This window comes from Platichthys flesus, chromosome 11 (assembly GCF_949316205.1).
Source record: "Platichthys flesus chromosome 11, fPlaFle2.1, whole genome shotgun sequence".
In the NCBI taxonomy this organism is placed as follows: domain Eukaryota; kingdom Metazoa; phylum Chordata; class Actinopteri; order Pleuronectiformes; family Pleuronectidae; genus Platichthys; species Platichthys flesus.
The window spans coordinates 9,637,695-9,654,567 of record NC_084955.1 but is presented as its reverse complement, the minus strand read 5'-3'; the positions used below and the strand labels follow the sequence as shown (position 1 = coordinate 9,654,567).

The following is a 16,873-nucleotide window of genomic DNA, read 5'->3' as shown; positions in this document are numbered from 1 at the left end:
TCTCTCTCTCTCTCTCTCTATCTCTATTTAGTATTCAGCTGCAACACGCAACTTCACCACTAGATTTCACTAAATTCTACACACTGAACCTTTAATGGAGTTAAATTAGTTTCTGGAATCTTTCCACAAGCTTCATTTGAACAGATCCCTCAACACTTGTCATCAGTTGGACAAGACTTCAAAGTTAAGTGAACGCATCTCAGCTCACAGGATGACTGAGCTACTTTGAAGTGATAATGTTACTGTGGCTGATCAGTTTCTCTTTGTTCGCCGTCCATCCCAGCTTCAGTCTTCAGAACACAAAATATAAACAACAGTTAAGTTAACTTTAATGAAATGAATATTAAGCAGGCGGAATTTTGATATCAGGGTGGCAACATATTTTACAGCAGAGTCAAAATCAAATGGGAAAATCACCTAATAAAATGCCAGTGCATAATAACTTTCACTCTGATGTGTGAACATCAAGAGAAGGAACTGTGTGCAAAAATGTTAAGAAGAGTGTAGAGTGGTTTGTCAATCCTAGTTCAGTATCATTGTAGAAGCATGTAATCCAGTTGTAGATTTTGATATTTTAACAAAAGCAGTCGTCTTGTGTCTCTGTGTTGATTATGGGATGTCAGTCCTTTGCGTGTGGTGTCAGCGGCAGAGGCCGATGAGCGACAGCAGGAGCAGGAACAGGGAGACAATGTCCAGATAGAGGTTCAGGGCGGCGAACACATACTCCTCAGGAGACACCTGATACTTTCTGTGTTTCCCACCCAGGATGAGCTGGGTATCGAACACCAGGTACTGCAGAGAGACACAGAGAGATGAGACGCTTCAACACGAGCAGCAGTGGTCACAGTAATCAGGGTAGTATCTCTAATCTCTGAGGGGGGGCCGGACAGACAAACAGCCCGTTTAAATGATAATGTGGTTGTGAGTGTCTAATGACAGCCTGTTCCGCTCGGCGTGCAGGCGCAGTGTGTTCCACCGGCTGACGGGAAGGGTCACAACGTTTGCTGTTAATGCCAAAGGCACACAGAGAGGTAGCTGTGAAAATGAAGCCCACCGCTGTTACACGGCGCATAATTTAAATGAAAGGGCACGAGGACGTCAGAGTCTCTCTCTCGACACTAACTACCGTGACAAACGCTGGTGGCAGGCCGCTCAGCCCGGGGATCAGAGCTTACATCACATTCACTTACTTGACATTCAACCTTCTTCGGTGATGATGCCTTCTTTCATTTCAGAAAGGTCACTGTCATGAAAGTTTGAGTGCACTTACTAAGGAAAACAGCAGAGTTCCCAGGCAGGCGTACGCGATGTAAAGATACTGATGAAGGAAAAACACAAAGACTTATTGTTATTGTTGATCATTTCTTACACAATTGAGAGGAGCAGTTACTCAAAAAAACATTCTCACATAAAATGTCATGTTATTTTCAGGTCTCATCCGTTCATTTAGAAGCAGTATAGTAACACTTAACTGTCCTCTACTCTCTAGTTGCTCTGTACAGTGAATATGATGGTGAAGGCTGATAAATGGTGAACGTAATATTCTTCAGGACAGCCCTGTTTATTTTTGGTTCCAGTTCATTTCTCGCGTTAAGCTATTTTAAATCAGCAGAATGCTTATTTCTGCACATCCCCTGCTTAAGGCAGTCACGGTAAACAGTAAAAAGTGTCCTTTTTAAAAAAAAAATCTGTCTGAGATCAGTGAAACTCCTGCAAGGTTTGAGAGTGCACACTTTCTTCTTTATAGTCTGCTCAGCGTGCAGGTCAAGGCCAGTACATCGTGGGAATAAAAGCTCGGAGGCTGTACGTCTGCCTCTAACTGTACCGCTGCTGCAATGCATTGCAGAGTCCTTCTCACAGTACACACAATGGCCCCCTGATTTACCTGAGAGCGCATGATGGCACAGAGCATTGCAAAGGAGACGAGGGTCCAGGCGAACACCCACAGGCTGCCATTTGCTGCAGTGAAGTCCCACTGTTGCCAGAGAGAGAGAGAGAGAGAGAGAGAGAGAGAGGGAGTGACACTGAATGTGAGGAGCCTCTCAAACAGAAAACTGGAGACAGAACATTTAAACTCATCACTGCCATAAAAGCCGGTGGCCGCTCAAGGTCATCTGCATTGCAGCTGTGCCGCGAGCCACCGCAGATTACTCGATGATGAAGACATATTGCAGTTTAACACAGAAGAAAATCCCAACGATTCTGGATACAAAGATCCGGGATAATTAATCAACAAGATGCAGCGCAGGCATAGAGGAGGGGAGCGGAGGTGGGAGTTTGGCCTGCGTGCCCTTCTCACATCGACTGAAGGGAGAAGATGGCAGGCGGATCAGGAGAATCACTCATCACCTCGTGCCCAAACATTTTATATGACACCAACAGAGACAAAAAAAAAAGCCCTGCGTGAACGTGAGGTTATAAAATATAAACTTAAAGAGTGTTAGTGACTGCTCGCTCGACCAAAAAAACAATATCTTTTATGGGTCTATTTATATCCCAGTATCACCCTTGGTATGCAGACTGTTTAAACCTGATGCACATGGCTCCCTGCCTCAGATTAATCACGAGCAAAGAGCATTTAAAAGCTCATATATTCTCTGTAATCATTAGACACCTGCTCGCTCCTTTTACCAAACCCAAGCACAAAGACTAAATATCTGCACAAGCACCAGTGGCAGAATGTGTGAAATTCCAAAGTGCATTAGGGAAACAATTAACAAGGACTTAAAATTCAATTTGACTTCAGCCACTTTCATTTCATCAGTCTCTTTATTTATTTATTTATCTTTTTACCTCACTGCTCACTTGAAAACTTTCGTCCTGGATGTGATCAGGAGCCGAGTTATCAGCTCCGCTTTCTGCTTCAATACATGAGGAGCTGTTCTTAAAGGGTCTCCTCACTCCCGCCCTTACTAATTGAACATTTGCACTAATTCAACTATGAACCAAGTGACATCATTGTGCAAGATAAACACTGGTGCACACATATACAACAAACTGTCAAATCTTCAATGTTTTCCAAAAGGAAAATCTTTAATTTAAACTATTTATAGCCATCGGCCTGTAAGTGGAACAAATATCTACACAAACAGTTCATCTTATCAGCTTGACATTTTGCATGTGTATTCTCCATGGCCACGGGAAGTGCATTATTCAATTAAGTGCAATTTGGACATTTCATTGTTAATACAATTGGAGTAAACAGGCAACCAGTGCCCTGTAGCAGTCAGAAGGGAAGTTTACTGTCAGGCTGCAGAATTTAACATGTTTTCTTCTGCAGCCTCGGATAAACTGCAGCAACATTAATATAATCACTTCCTCTTTAGCAATTTGTCCAAACTGTAAAAGCACAATCTTTCTTTTGTTGCTGTAATGCTTTATATCGAGCTGAATTACAGAGCTTTTGGTTTCAAAAACTGTGAACCTGGGTCTGAGGATAGTGTCACTAAAAAGTAATTCAGCAATTCACTTTCATTATACGAAAAGCATTGACTGTAAGATCCTCACTGCAGATAAACCAAGTTTTCTATCTTCCCTCTGCACCATAGACTGATTATAAAAATCTTTGCGTACAACGTCCAAAGACTCACTAATGACAAGGGGTCATTCTGAAGTAGCTCAGCAGCATCAACACAGGGAACAGAACATTCCATTCAGACAGGTTCAGAACAGGCTCTGCTAATGTTACAGTAAATTCTCAACAAGGTACTTGGTGAGAGTTTAGGAATACAAGTTACTGGTTTGTCCTTCCTTTAAAGTACATACCACTGCACCAAATTCACCAGAAAATTATTTTTAACATCAAAATAGAAAAACAATTGATTTCAAAAAAAGGATTGTGTTACTAGACAGTTAATAATGAAAGGAGCCAGGGGGACAGGATTTATAAAATAACAAAAAGCCTCCAGGCTATTTCTGAATTTAAGATTTATGGTAGGAGCCAGAGTGAGGACAGGACAGGTTGAGGTTTAACTCTGTCCCACCCCTGGACACAAGGAATTAACTTGATTGACAAATGCACTGATCTCAGCAGTAATCACACTTTTGCCTGGACAGCAAACCCATCAGGGTTCTAAACCTCTGCTGATGGCCGCACGGAGAACACACTGCCAGCAGCTCGGCTCGACACTTTTCACTCTGACTGCTCGGGAAACGCGGCTGAGTGTGTGGACGTTGTGACTGCAAAGCAAAAGTCGCCGCAGTTTCCCAAATTTACACTTCTCCACTAAAACTGCAAGCTGAGTTCAATGTGTGTGACAGATCTTACCTTGGACTGCATCGCAAACAGAGTCAAGGCAAAGGACACCAGCGCCGTGGCCCCCACAGCCCACAGAACTGCTTCAGCAGCAAAGTACCTGGAGACAGAGATGTCAAACCCATGTGTGGTGGCAGAGACACCACATCGTACCACGTCTGACTACTCGGCAGGCCGCGTGGATTCATGAACAGTAGGGTTCTGTTTTCATACTAAAGGGAAACATTTCTTCCTTGGAAGAAATTTGTTATTTTCTCATTTAATAGTCTGTATTATATGTCTCAGCTAGAGCAATGGCAGAGACCCCCAGTGGACACGCACTGCATTATGTATTTCCTAAGTTCATTTCATATCAGCTGCAGCCTCAGTTGTGGCAATATCCTATAAATATGATAATCTGAATGTATTATTGATAGTCAGGCCTCAGCTGATGCCTTTGCTGACCGAGTGACATGCTGTTAAAAAAAAGGAAATGTCTCTCAGATGGAAAAGGTAACTTGTGTGTACACAGGCACTGGGGCAGAAAAATTGGTTTCGAAGTGTTTGTGATGCTCCGGCTGGAAAATCTGATTCCATAAGCTTTTCTTTTTAATTTGGCAAACCGACAATGACAGCAGCTTATCTGGGTTGGATGGCTTCATCGCCGCTGACGAACAGACTATCAGATAGGGATCGAGTTGGGGCTGTTATTGTGCAAATGAGTCGACACGGCGGCGGGGGCTCGTCTTCGGAAACAAACACTCACACTGCCACGGATCCGAGCATCAGGCCCTCTGCAACCGTCTGAGTCAGGGTGGGGGGGAGGGGAGGGGAGGGAGAGAGGGAAGGAAGGGAGGGGGGCAAATGGAAAGTAAATATGAGGCAAAAAACAACAACAACAACAACAACAAACTGAAACTGAGCAGGTGTGGTGGGGGTGTAATCTGATGGCTGGCTGGTACCGCTACTCACAAACAGGCCCAGGGCGATGAAATTGAGGGGGACTCGGCGACGGATGTTGTCGCAGCAGGACAAGGTCAAGATGAGCACCATCACCACCGCCCTATTCCACAGAGAATATAGAGTGTGTCGTAAATAGCAAATAAACCGGCCATCAACGGGGAATAGGCACTGTGTTCAATATGCGAATCCACTGAGTGCACTATTTATGCCCAGTCACGCTGGACGGTGCTGAGAGTGGGATTCAGACTCCCGTGCTGAGTTGTGATTTGAATCCTGTGGATTTCATGCAGGTGAGACACTGAACCGAAGGTTTGAAGAACTGGACAAATGGAGAAAAAGTGTCTCTGGTGTGGACAATCTCACTTGGATGTTTTGGAAAGCTTACATCATGCAGTAAGAGAACCAGAAGGTGTCCAACGCCCATTCCCGAAGAGTGGCCCTGTTATTTGATAAGGACGAAAGGAAGAGGGGGAGAGCGGAGTGTTTAAAAGAGGCACCATCTATTCGATAGAGGCAGCAGAAGGATTTTATTAAATATTAACAGAGGACGTAGCATTGGGCACATGGGAGCTGAGCACAATTTATGAAAAGAAATTACAGTAGCTGCGTTCCACCACATCCATTATACAAAAACATATAAGGCTCTCACACTTCTGCGCGCTAAAATATGATGTGGTTGAAAGGCTCTTTTATTCTCCACTAACTTGTCTCGACTCACATATTTATGGAGCTTTGGGTTTTTGTGGGCACGACAATGTGATACCCTTGGATGAAGGATGCTACTGTTACAGACTAAACTGCAGGTGGATGGATGGGTGGGTGTCTATTGTGGGCTCCTCTCTTTTAGAATGGAACGCCCTTTGTGTGACGGAGCCTCACCAGTAAAGAAAAGCACAGATGATCCCGACTGTCACCAGCAGCTGAATCATCAAGGTCAAGTAGACTTTCCTTATGAAACCTGACACGGACACAGAGCGAGGTTATGACAGACAGTGAGGGAAACAGACAGGGGGAAGATGGAAGACAATGCCAGAGTGAAGCAGACAGGCAGGTTCAGGGCTGTTCATGTTGCAACCCTCTATCAAAAATATTCAGTTCCACCAAATCTGCCTTCCCTCCTCTCGTTTGAAAACATTTCTGAAAAGCTCATTAGTTTAATTTAGTAATTTATTTTACTTCATCCATTTTCTGCTCTGACCATGCGAACATAAACATTATTATCTCTCTCTTTCTGTTTCTACCTCCGTCTGCTCCTGTCTTCTTTCAGCTCTCACCTCTTCGTATAACAGCGTCGCTGAAGCCGCTCTCCTCCAAGCCGTGAGAGTAGTCAGGGGGAGCTTCAGTGATCTGCTGGGGGCCTCCTGCTGCTCCCCCAGAATGGATCCTGTTATCATAGAGGCCAGGAGGGGACACCACCGAGACATGTCCTTTCCCTACCTGGATGAGGAAAAAACTAAATTACATGTCAGGCGTCTTCGAGAGAATTTATAATCATAAAATCATAAAAAAAAAAAACGATGTGAAGTGTGGTCTTGGTTTTTTACGTTGATGCGAATCAAAGAAAGAAAATCTGTCAACTCTGGTTAATCAAATGTTCAAACAGTCCGTGTGGACATTATGATGATTAAGGTTTTATAATGATCCATGATCAAAGCCTGGTGCTGGGAGATTTTGGCTGATGCTGAACTAACAGAGGTACATTTAAGGCAAAAATAAATAGTAGAGAAACCAGAATTTAGTTTAACACCTTCTGGGGCGGGTGTGGATCAGTGGGTAGAGAGGGTCATCAACAAGTTAGTGGTTCGATCCTAGTCTCCCAAATTTGCCAAAGTGTCCACGGCAAGATACTCAACCCAAAAATGCCCCTTGTATAAAAAAGTGATAAACAAAGACGAGGAAAGCTCTATATAAATACATGGTAAACCGCTAACCTGATATCTGACCCATGTGAAAGAACCGTCTTCGGACTCCTCGTAGCAGTACGGTGGGGGACGAGGCCCATATCCCCCTCTACTGGTGCTGTTGGTTTGGTCCATCCCGCTGACAGCTCGCAAGATCTCTTCATCAACCGAGGCACAAATCCGACGGAGAAGAAAGGTCAGAGAAACGGGCGAGTTAAGGTCACGGCGGAGACACAAAAGCATCCCTCTGAGTAGTGTCAGCGCTTTCATCAGGGATGGTAAATTGGCACACGGGGCAATGTCAGTGTGGCACAAATACACGGGTAATTACAAAAATGATGCATCGCACAAACACTGAGAGCCATCGATGACTAACATCCATAATTATGTCCGTAAGCCTCCATTTAATAGAGCTGGATGTATATTTAATGGCCAAATACGTTGTGGTTAATTGATCTCGGAGGAAACTCAGTTGTCATCAGGTGGGACGGACAGACGGAAATGTGTTTTATGAGGACATGAGGGTGTAAAGTCCTTGATTTTCCATGAATCATTCAAACATAACTTATAATTAGCTCCACACTGATAAACTCTGTAAAGCTACAGAGTGATCACACTAAATGCAGACGAGATTAATAATGACAGAGCCCAGAAAACGGTTTCAAATGGATATTAATATATAGTCTAATCAATAACAATATACTTCCTGTAATATCAGTAACTATTTAAATGACATGAGGTTGGACTTTCGGCCGGGAAGTCTTGAAACATCCCTTCTGTCACATAATGAATGAAGCCCTCTCACCAGCGCTCCCTTCCTTGTGCTTTCCTGCTCGTCAAAAAGTGATCAACTGCTGTTTGACACCAGGTTCTCTACATGAATCAATGAAGGGCAGCTCTAATCCATTAGAACGTGTCTTACCTCTGCTGTGACGAACCCGAATCTGCTCGGCTGCTCTTCCTGTTGTCGCTTCCCCTCGAGGGCAAAGTCCACCTTCTCACAAGCCGGTTCCCACAGAGACAGGACTTCAGTTGAGGGGGGGGAGGCATGTATCCCTCATTAGGCCCAATGTGATATTTAGATGAAGTTCTTAAAATCTCATTAAACCAGCCTGCCAGGCGCTTTGTCAGAGCACGTGGTCCTTGTCCCTTTTCCTTTCACCTGGGCTGATCCACACAGGCCTCTGGAGCAGGTTCCTACGAAGCTGTGCTGTTTGTTATACATGTTAATGTCATGTCTCTTCATTAGTGCAGTCTGTGTGTGTGTAACATCTCATCCCATGCAGGACAATGACACCCTGGTTAAACCCTGTGGGTCACATGACCTCCCCCGCTCACCTATGTCACACACTGATAACGCTGCTGGTGGAAACAGTGATAGGGAGACGGAGGCAGGTTCAATCCAACCTTCACAGAAGCGATGAAGGATATTGAGTCACGCCGAGGAGGAAAAGCTGAAGACGTTTTACTCTATGCAGAAAATACATGTGCTGATATAGGTCAGAGCAGTCTTAGTGCTTCTCCATGGAGAATCAGCACTGAAAGGACCATAGTGACTTCATGAATGAGAAACCAGAAGCCCGAGCTCTCAAGTGAATTGTTCTTTTCCCTTTCTTAGCCTTGACTGAATTTAATTACACAACTGATTCAGTGTTGTAGGGGAGAGCGGGGTAATGTGGGAGATTTTTTACATTTGCTCCCCTCTAGGCGAGCTAAAATGATATATCAGTAAAATTTAAACATTTCCAATTAATTCAGGATGTTTTCTAGCAATGGAAATGATCAGAATGTCTTCAGGACAAAGGGCAGTGAAAATATGATTGTTTTAAAAAAAGTGGTCTTGTGTCCCACTTTACCCCAGCTTAGGGGTAAAGTGGTCCACTCACTTTTTCCACTTTAAAACTACCATAACAACATATGTTGTAATAGTTAAATCCTGACAACCACACATTCCAAAACTAATATCGGAGTAGTAACAGAATCATGGGGATTGGTCAATTAAGCACATTTATGATTATTATGATTCATGTGATCTCTTGCACACCCTAGGTTACCTGCACATTGTTTCTCTGTCCAATTGGCAGGGACAGGGATATTGTTTTTCTCTGCGTATTCAAATGCCAGTTCACGGCACTTAACTGGAGCGAGGCCATGGAACTGGTCAGCTAGTTGTTTCAAGTGTTTGGCAAGCTCCTCCTCCATCTCATCTGTGAATATTCTCTTTACCTCAGCTACTGCACCCCAGGCTACTGATTTTACTTTCCATTTCTCTTTTTTCTTTATGAATCTTTTGAGGGTTGTCTTGTCAATATTTCTATCCCTTCCAGCTTTTCTTAAGGACTTCTTTCCTTGCATGACCTCAGCGGCTGCACTCTCCATCTCTGCGAGGGGTGTTTGGCCCCAGGTTGTCTTCCTGGTGTATAGTTTCTTGGCATGATGGCTTTTCTACAATGTTTATGACATTAAAATAAAACATATATAATGTAATATAACACTAGAATATGTTTAAGACTAAACTTAACTTGTGCTTCATGGTGTCACAGCATTTGTCCCACTTTACCCCGAAGCCACAATTTTAGAAAAACAACATCTTTTAGCAGTTCAGGCTAATCTTCAGCTAGCATCAATCACATGGTTTTATTTGTTGGAAGTTCACCAACATGTATGATAGTGTTAAAGTTTTTCTACCTGATTCAATTTGTTTTGACACAACAGTTGATTAAGTTCAAAGCAAAAAAAATTACTTTTAAATGCAAAAAAATTTTTTTTGTGAAAAAACATACTTACCACTCACCTACACCAACCCCAAGGGGGGAATGGGAAGGGCTTGAAAACATAATAGTCACATGACCACAAATGTTTTCCGTTGCCTAGATACAGGGGGTGTTTCACATCACCCGATGTCCCACATTACCCCGCTCTCCCCTACTGTGATACTTAAAGTGATTATGCTTCAGATAGCGTCCAGCTGGCAGGTGAGATGACACAATGTCCTACGTGACCTCTACATGACATCGTGTCAAGTCATGGAAGAAGAACTACAGAGTGTGGTAGAGCTGCTTCAAGTGCAAACACACCAACTCAACGTGAGAAACAGGGACTCTGCCGGAGAGCCAAACCATGTAAATGATTGTTTCAGTATTTGAAGGTGAGGTTTCATGGTGTGTGGGCACCGAAAACTAATTTAATTCCAAATTGACTGGGTGTCTGCTTGTCACATAAAAGGGGAATTTCTGCAGGGTGAGAGGTTTTTAATGCAAATAGTTCACACAGCAGCTGACGGCCACTATTCATACTTCAAGCAAACACTGGGGGGCACTAGTCTCCTTTGCTTCTGCTACTAATTGCAGTGATTTGGTTGGGCCTCTCCCTCCCTCTCTCGCCGCTGGCTCTCCAGCACCAGCAGCAGCACAGAGTCCTCCAGAGACCGACTGCCTCTTCACTTAAACTGCTGGATCACATCCTTCTTTCCTGTCACTCAACATTGGACATGTCATTTTGTTTTCTTTGTGTTTCAAGCGTCGCTGAGAGAGAAAAGATGTATTCTTCAGTTTTATAAATAAAGAATTCTGTTAAAAATAAAGATTTGTGCATCGTATTTGAAGAACATTTCGGGCTTCTCCGCCACAAACTCTGATCTCTGGGACGGGTTCACACTGGATGCTCAAATCTGATGAGCTCAGTCTCACCTATTCATGAGATCACGAGTGGGATTTGAGCGGGTGGCACAACAAACAAAGTCACATTTGAGCAGGCAGTCGAAATCCAGCCTGTGTTGACACACCAATCAGTGTGGAGCCCAGTGTGAGGCCGCATTTAACAGATCTGATTGCCTCTTGCGTTGTCCAAACAGGAGCAACACATGAGGCTGGAGCCACATGGTGCAGAATGTGTGCAGAGCGGAGAGCTCTGTCCACAGCGTGGGACGCAGGGTGGAGGGAGGGAGAGAGGGAGAGAGGGAGAGAGGGAGGGAGAGAAAAGACAGAGAGGTGTGCGAGCGTCTCGATACAGACACGCTGTGACAGCTCTGTTTTGTCAGACCGCTGCGATGCTCTTTGGGGCTTGTGGGCTAGAGGATCACAGGGGGGCTTGTTCTGGTGTCACAGGAGAAGGAGAGCTGTAGTCATTGTGCGAGTCTCTCTCTCTCCTGCATGCAGTCGTGAATCACGACTAGCCGGCTGCTCCGGTCACAAACAGATTTCTTTTGGGGGATTGTCGAGGTGGATTGTGAGGCCTCACGGAGCCCTGGTGCAGGTCGACAGGTCCGTGCCACTCCACGCCTCTTCATCTCCAATTCACAGCCCTCCTGAGGCTGCTAATGCTGCTAATGTATGATGAAGTTCAGCAGGACGTATGTCTGATGGAGAGCTCCACAGAGGCGTGCACTGCACAGTGGGACGGCAGGGGATACTGTAAATAATAGGCACTGTCCTCCACTTAATAATATCAGCTGGTCCAGCTGTCAAATATAAGGAATCTTGATTCAGAGAAATTGGCAATGATACTCAACATTTGGATTAACTGTCAGGGCCAGACCAGCGACACAGTGGTTTCCAGATCCACTTGCATCCTCTTTGTTAGTAAATGAGTGTGATACAATGGCACAGCTGCAGTCAAAGTAACTCAATGGGCATAATTGAGTGAATAAAAGAACTTTATCCCATCAGTGATTTAATATAATACACTACAGTGGCAAAGAGCACTAAACTGCAAAGGAATTCATCCTGATTAGAGTCAGAGTTTGCATTAGCTGTGTCTACAGCGAGCACTCCATTACTGAATTATAAATAATCTCAGAGAAACGTCTGTCTAAATATATCTAATGAGGGGATTCATTTATTATCACCAACTGTGCTGCAGATGTATGGAAACTACAGTCCGAGATCATACATTTATTTTCATCTGCAGCTCCGTGCAATTTGTCTTCAATATAAGTATGAAATGGAGAAAAACAGTGCGTTGACAACAGTTTGGATCTGTGGAATAAATAAAGTCACAGTTTAAAAAAAGATATATAACAGTGTGACACCTACTGCAGTATGTGTATGGAAAGAGATTCAAAATGAAATAAAAGATTGAAAAATGCTTTAAAAGAAACCATAGCAATATAGAACTTCAGGATATTCACATCTCACTGGTTTGTCCGTCCCAATCTTATGAATCACTTGGACTCAAAGTGAATTGATTCGATTTTTGATGGACAAGTTCACGAAGACCAAAAAATAAAATCTAAACTTAAGAATTCATGTGCAAATTATGACATTGTTTCACAGGAATGTCTGATAAGTGAAAATGTTTTCTCTCCAGAAGAGTTAATGTCCGTGTGACATCATCATGTTCTGCAAAAACGTTTTTCTGACCACTACCCATGAGCAGAGGGGAAAACCTTGATTGTGTAGATGAGCTGGAAGACGTGTACGAAGCAGCCGTGTCTTAGAATGTGTTTCTTCTTTGCAGCAACAACAGTTTCTGAAGTAGCTTTTATTGTCAGAATAAAGTCGTCCTACCACTTTGGTATTTTTACCAGAAAACATTGAAACATCTGCACTGACAACGGAAGCCATTATCATATTATTCATCCACATTGCTGTTTCTTCACTGAGTTTTTTTCCTCTTGAATTTGAAGTTGTTTCAAATTAATTCAGTCCCAACACACAAGCTTCTGACCGAGAGCAACTGCTTTGTGGCAGTTTTTTAAGAATCCTTAACATCTCGTCTGTAATTAGCAGAGATTTTTTAAACTCTGGTCTTTTACTTGCAGAGATCTGTTAGAGCTTTGACATCCTCCAAATAAAACAGCCTCGTTGAAATTAGAGAATGCAATGAATTACTGTTTTCGCCTATATTCTACTTTTAGTATTATCCCCTATATGTCTTCACATGAAAAAGTGTGTAAGATAAAGTTAATAATACTTGGAGCGGTGCTTTCTGAGATAGTTGAGGCAGCAACTCGAGCTGCGCTGCTGAAATCATGTGACATGCCTCACTCTCCACAATCCTCTCAATGCACAGCGATCGATTTAAACATCAGAACTTCCCATCACCCACTTTGCTCCCCACCCCCACTACTGCTGCTGCTGCTGAGTCGATTCAGACCCTCCACCACCCCAACATCTATCTACGTGGTCGTCGTAGATTTGCTCATCACTCCCATTAAATCAAGTAATCTTATCTTATGCCAAACACATACACATGTCCTGCTACTGCAACAAACATTACAAACACGAGTTGTCTGACTAAACTTGGATCTAGATTGTGCCTCTCAATGTGACCAAGGCTGCTTTAATAAGTGAAGGAAAGGAAAGAAGAAAGGAAACAAACCAAGGACAGAAAATAAGTGTAGAAGCGTTTGGGATAATGAAAGTAGGACAGAGGTCACAAGTCTTTCTGTTCAGGTGGGTTTTAATGCGTTTTTAAAAGTGGGAAGAGATCGGGGCATTGCCGTTGAGATTACACAGCTTTTACCGAAAATGATTCGGTATTTTCCATAATGTCTATCTTTATGTATATATATATATATATATATATAAAGATAGACATTATGGATGAGGAAATTGTATTTTATATATATATATGCAACTCATAACAAAATCATATATATTTTTAAGAATGTGGCTGTATGTACAATGTTCTCATTAAGTAGATTCTAGCAGCAGAAACTACATGAGCTTTCTTAGATCGACATTTACAGTACAATAATTTCTCTGATTTTCATTACATGGCTTAAATTGCACAAATCAGGGCTATATGGTGAAAACTTGGCCCAGAGGTCAAGAGACAGAATGAAAATGAGAACAACTCTAGTCACAGCTCAACATGGAACATGAAAAGGCTAAACATGAAAAACATGTCCGTCTTTCTTAGTCCTTGCAACAGCTCAGTGAGTTAACTGGAGTTTTTCCAGCTTTCAGTGTGACCCTCCCCGATGGAGCTGAACACGTTCTGACTTCTCACTTTGCTGGTCGTGTTAGGATGCCCAGTTTGGGATGTTGGGGCGGATTCAGAGAGGAGAGCAGTGTCATGATGCTGTGAAAAGATTGAGGGAAAGTTTCTTCAAAGCCGTGGCAGTGTGAGACGTGCTGGGTGCAGGCTGGGAGCACGCTGCCAGGTCAAATATCTGTTGGAGCTCTGAAATCCCTCAGGGTCGAGAGCATTTGTCGTGATGGAAAGTCTCTCCCTCCTTATGTATTCCTGCCGCAGACAGATCCGGTAATGGTGAGATTTCATGCTGAAAGCACATCACCGAAAGGGGGATTAAATTAATGATGTTTACCAAAGTATTAATGGCTGTAATGGCCTCATATATACGTTCAAATGAATCAATCCATTATAACTTCTTCCATCACGCAAGGCCGATACAGAACCGTTAATGTAGAAATCTAATGAGCAAACAGGGGAATCTTGCGTGGTTAAATTATTTTTTTATTACATGCTGCAGAGTAGATAGACGCCTGAGATCTCACCGTCAACTCTCCAAACTGGAGAACAAACGAGGAGACGGGACAAAAGGTCCCAAACTACTTTAAAGCAGAACAAAAAATTCCTTGAAGGAAGACAACAGGCAGCTGCAAGGACAGATGGACGTCTCATCTGTGAGGAGGTCGGGCAGCCATTGGCTGTCAGATGCTCCCTGTCAAAAGCTGGGCAGAGAAGATTGGAGTTCAGGTCTTTTCTGCCCTGACAGAATTTATTCAAACAGAGAAAATGGATTTCACATAAGCCATGACAACCACCGAGCAATAACTGACAGTGGCATTTCACTGCTGTTATGGCTCTGACAAGAGGAACCACTGCTGCCACCAGCCAGTGGTCAAATGTCAGCCTGCTCCTCTCCTGGCTTCCATGACACAGCCCGCTTGGTTAATAATCTCAATAATGGAAGTTGGAGCATTTCTGTCACTGGGAGAACATCATTAGCCGAGAACTGCTGCTGCAATAGAAGCCTTCACATAGATACGTTCTTTTCAATTACTCAGATTGTAACTGCCTCTGTCAGAATTAAATATAAACCGCTACATACTTAAGATTTAGATAAGATATGTTTATTTATACCAAACACATGCACAGACATGCACTGGTAGGTAAATTTAATCTCTGCTTTTGACCCATCTGGTGTAGGACACACAGAGCAGTGAGCAGCCATGTACAGTGCCCGGGGACCAGATGTTGGGGGAGTAAGGTGCCCTGCTCAGGGGCACTAGACAGGGTAAGGGGAATCCTCTTGGATTTTTGGACAGATCAATCCAGGTTCGTCTTTTGTTGTCTCTCCGGTGGAGTCGAACCAGAGACGAACCAGAGACCTTCTCTGCCCATAGTCCAAGTTTCTGCCACTAGACCACCGCCTACCTCCACTTAGCTCCACTTCTTGTTTTCTTATGCACAGGGTGACGATGCCAAATCTATGTCATTGGATATAAAGGCACTGAAAAGTTATTTTCTCCATCTCTTCATTATGGGGATGGAGTTAAATATAAAGTACATCATGTTCTGTTAAAGATAGATCCGCTTTGCCTGTTTCACACGACTCGGTGGATTTGAAACATGGATTTACTTGTTTAGTCAAGTTCGCGATCTCACAGTTTCTGCGTATAACACTCAAAAATAAAAATGCATTATTTTTTCTTTGGGAACAAGAAAAATAATGAAGACATGTCTGTGCAGACATGACGATTCATCCTGTGAGCTCGACGATTGTCTGCAGTGCGTGTTGAAGTCTATTTTTAAATCACTGTGTCAAAGACCAAAATGTTTGGTAGCTGGGAAATTCTCTTCTGATTACAGAAGCAGGCAAAACATCAGGCCATCACTAAAAATCACTAGAGATGATTCTACTGGGCTAATAAACATTGACGGTAAACTCCAGGACTACCTGGACATGAGCCCCCAGAGATATGTGTATCATTTACTGGACTAAGTATCTGACAGAAGGATTTGCTCACTGTGTTTGTACACAGAGTACTGCATGTTGTCTGCTTTAGGTATCTAGTGTGTACTGTACACAACAGACTACACGGTCAACAGAGGACCTTCAGAATCAGAGCAGGAGGAAAGGAAGGATGAAAGGAGAATAAAAGCAATGACGCAGACCGGGCTGATCTGTGGCAAAAGGATGCAGGTTCTCTACATGTAGGTTTTATACGAACAGCTTGGTCCGTGTGCTCACTGTCAGAACTAATTCAGACCTGCAGTGTCCGAGTGGAATATTCTAACCGTAACTGTGTTTTGCACAGTTAATAAAACGTGTGCACGCAGAGATTCTCCAGCCGCCTATTGGACACCTCATATTATTTATGCATGAGGAAAAGCCAGCAACAGCACTTTTACTTCAATCGGCATGTTTACTTTGCGTTTGTTAAGTGCACGTTGAGAAAGTGCACAGAAATTGTTGCTATAGGCTGGAAGTATATATACCACATTATGCAACATAACATAATTAGGAATATTCACTGGAAGAAGGAAGTTATATGTGCTTAACGGACACTGTTTTCATGCAGGAGATTGAAGCAGAATCTAGCTGCAGAAACAAACCTTAATTTGAATGATTTACAAGTAAATGTGTTTAATTGGTTTCAGTTTTGTTAATCTGTGGTAGACATGGACGACAACACAAAGCTAAGGAAAGACGACTCTGTGGACTCTGAAGACCTGGACAGGGGACATTTTTGTCACAGCTCAAATAATCTCTCTAAAGAGATTCTGTACATGAATAAGGAGAATCCGGAGGAGACAGATGATAATTTGGGTCTGGAAGCCTTTTGGTTTCAGCTTCTGGTTT

At 43.2% G+C, this 16,873-nt stretch overlaps 1 protein-coding gene across 2 annotated transcripts; it reads right to left on the bottom strand.

Annotated features, from left to right (window-relative positions):
- Positions 1–312: 312 nt before the first annotated feature.
- zgc:110410 (uncharacterized protein LOC553618 homolog) lies at positions 313–8,229 on the bottom strand. Of its 2 annotated transcripts, none has more exons than XM_062399703.1 (11): positions 8,021–8,229; positions 7,129–7,256; positions 6,472–6,634; positions 6,077–6,155; positions 5,583–5,636; positions 5,207–5,297; positions 5,001–5,038; positions 4,268–4,355; positions 1,886–1,975; positions 1,271–1,318; positions 313–792 (listed from the first exon to the last, which is right to left on the bottom strand). In XM_062399703.1, the coding sequence occupies exons 2-11, from the start codon at positions 7,231–7,233 to the stop codon at positions 640–642; spliced, it is 909 nt and encodes a 302-aa protein (XP_062255687.1). In that variant the 5' UTR covers positions 7,234–7,256; positions 8,021–8,229; the 3' UTR covers positions 313–639. The 2 variants fall into 2 exon arrangements, with proteins under 2 accessions (XP_062255687.1, XP_062255689.1); XM_062399705.1 differs by having other exon boundaries at positions 7,904–8,030.
- Between the last annotated feature and the right edge of the window lie 8,644 nt (positions 8,230–16,873).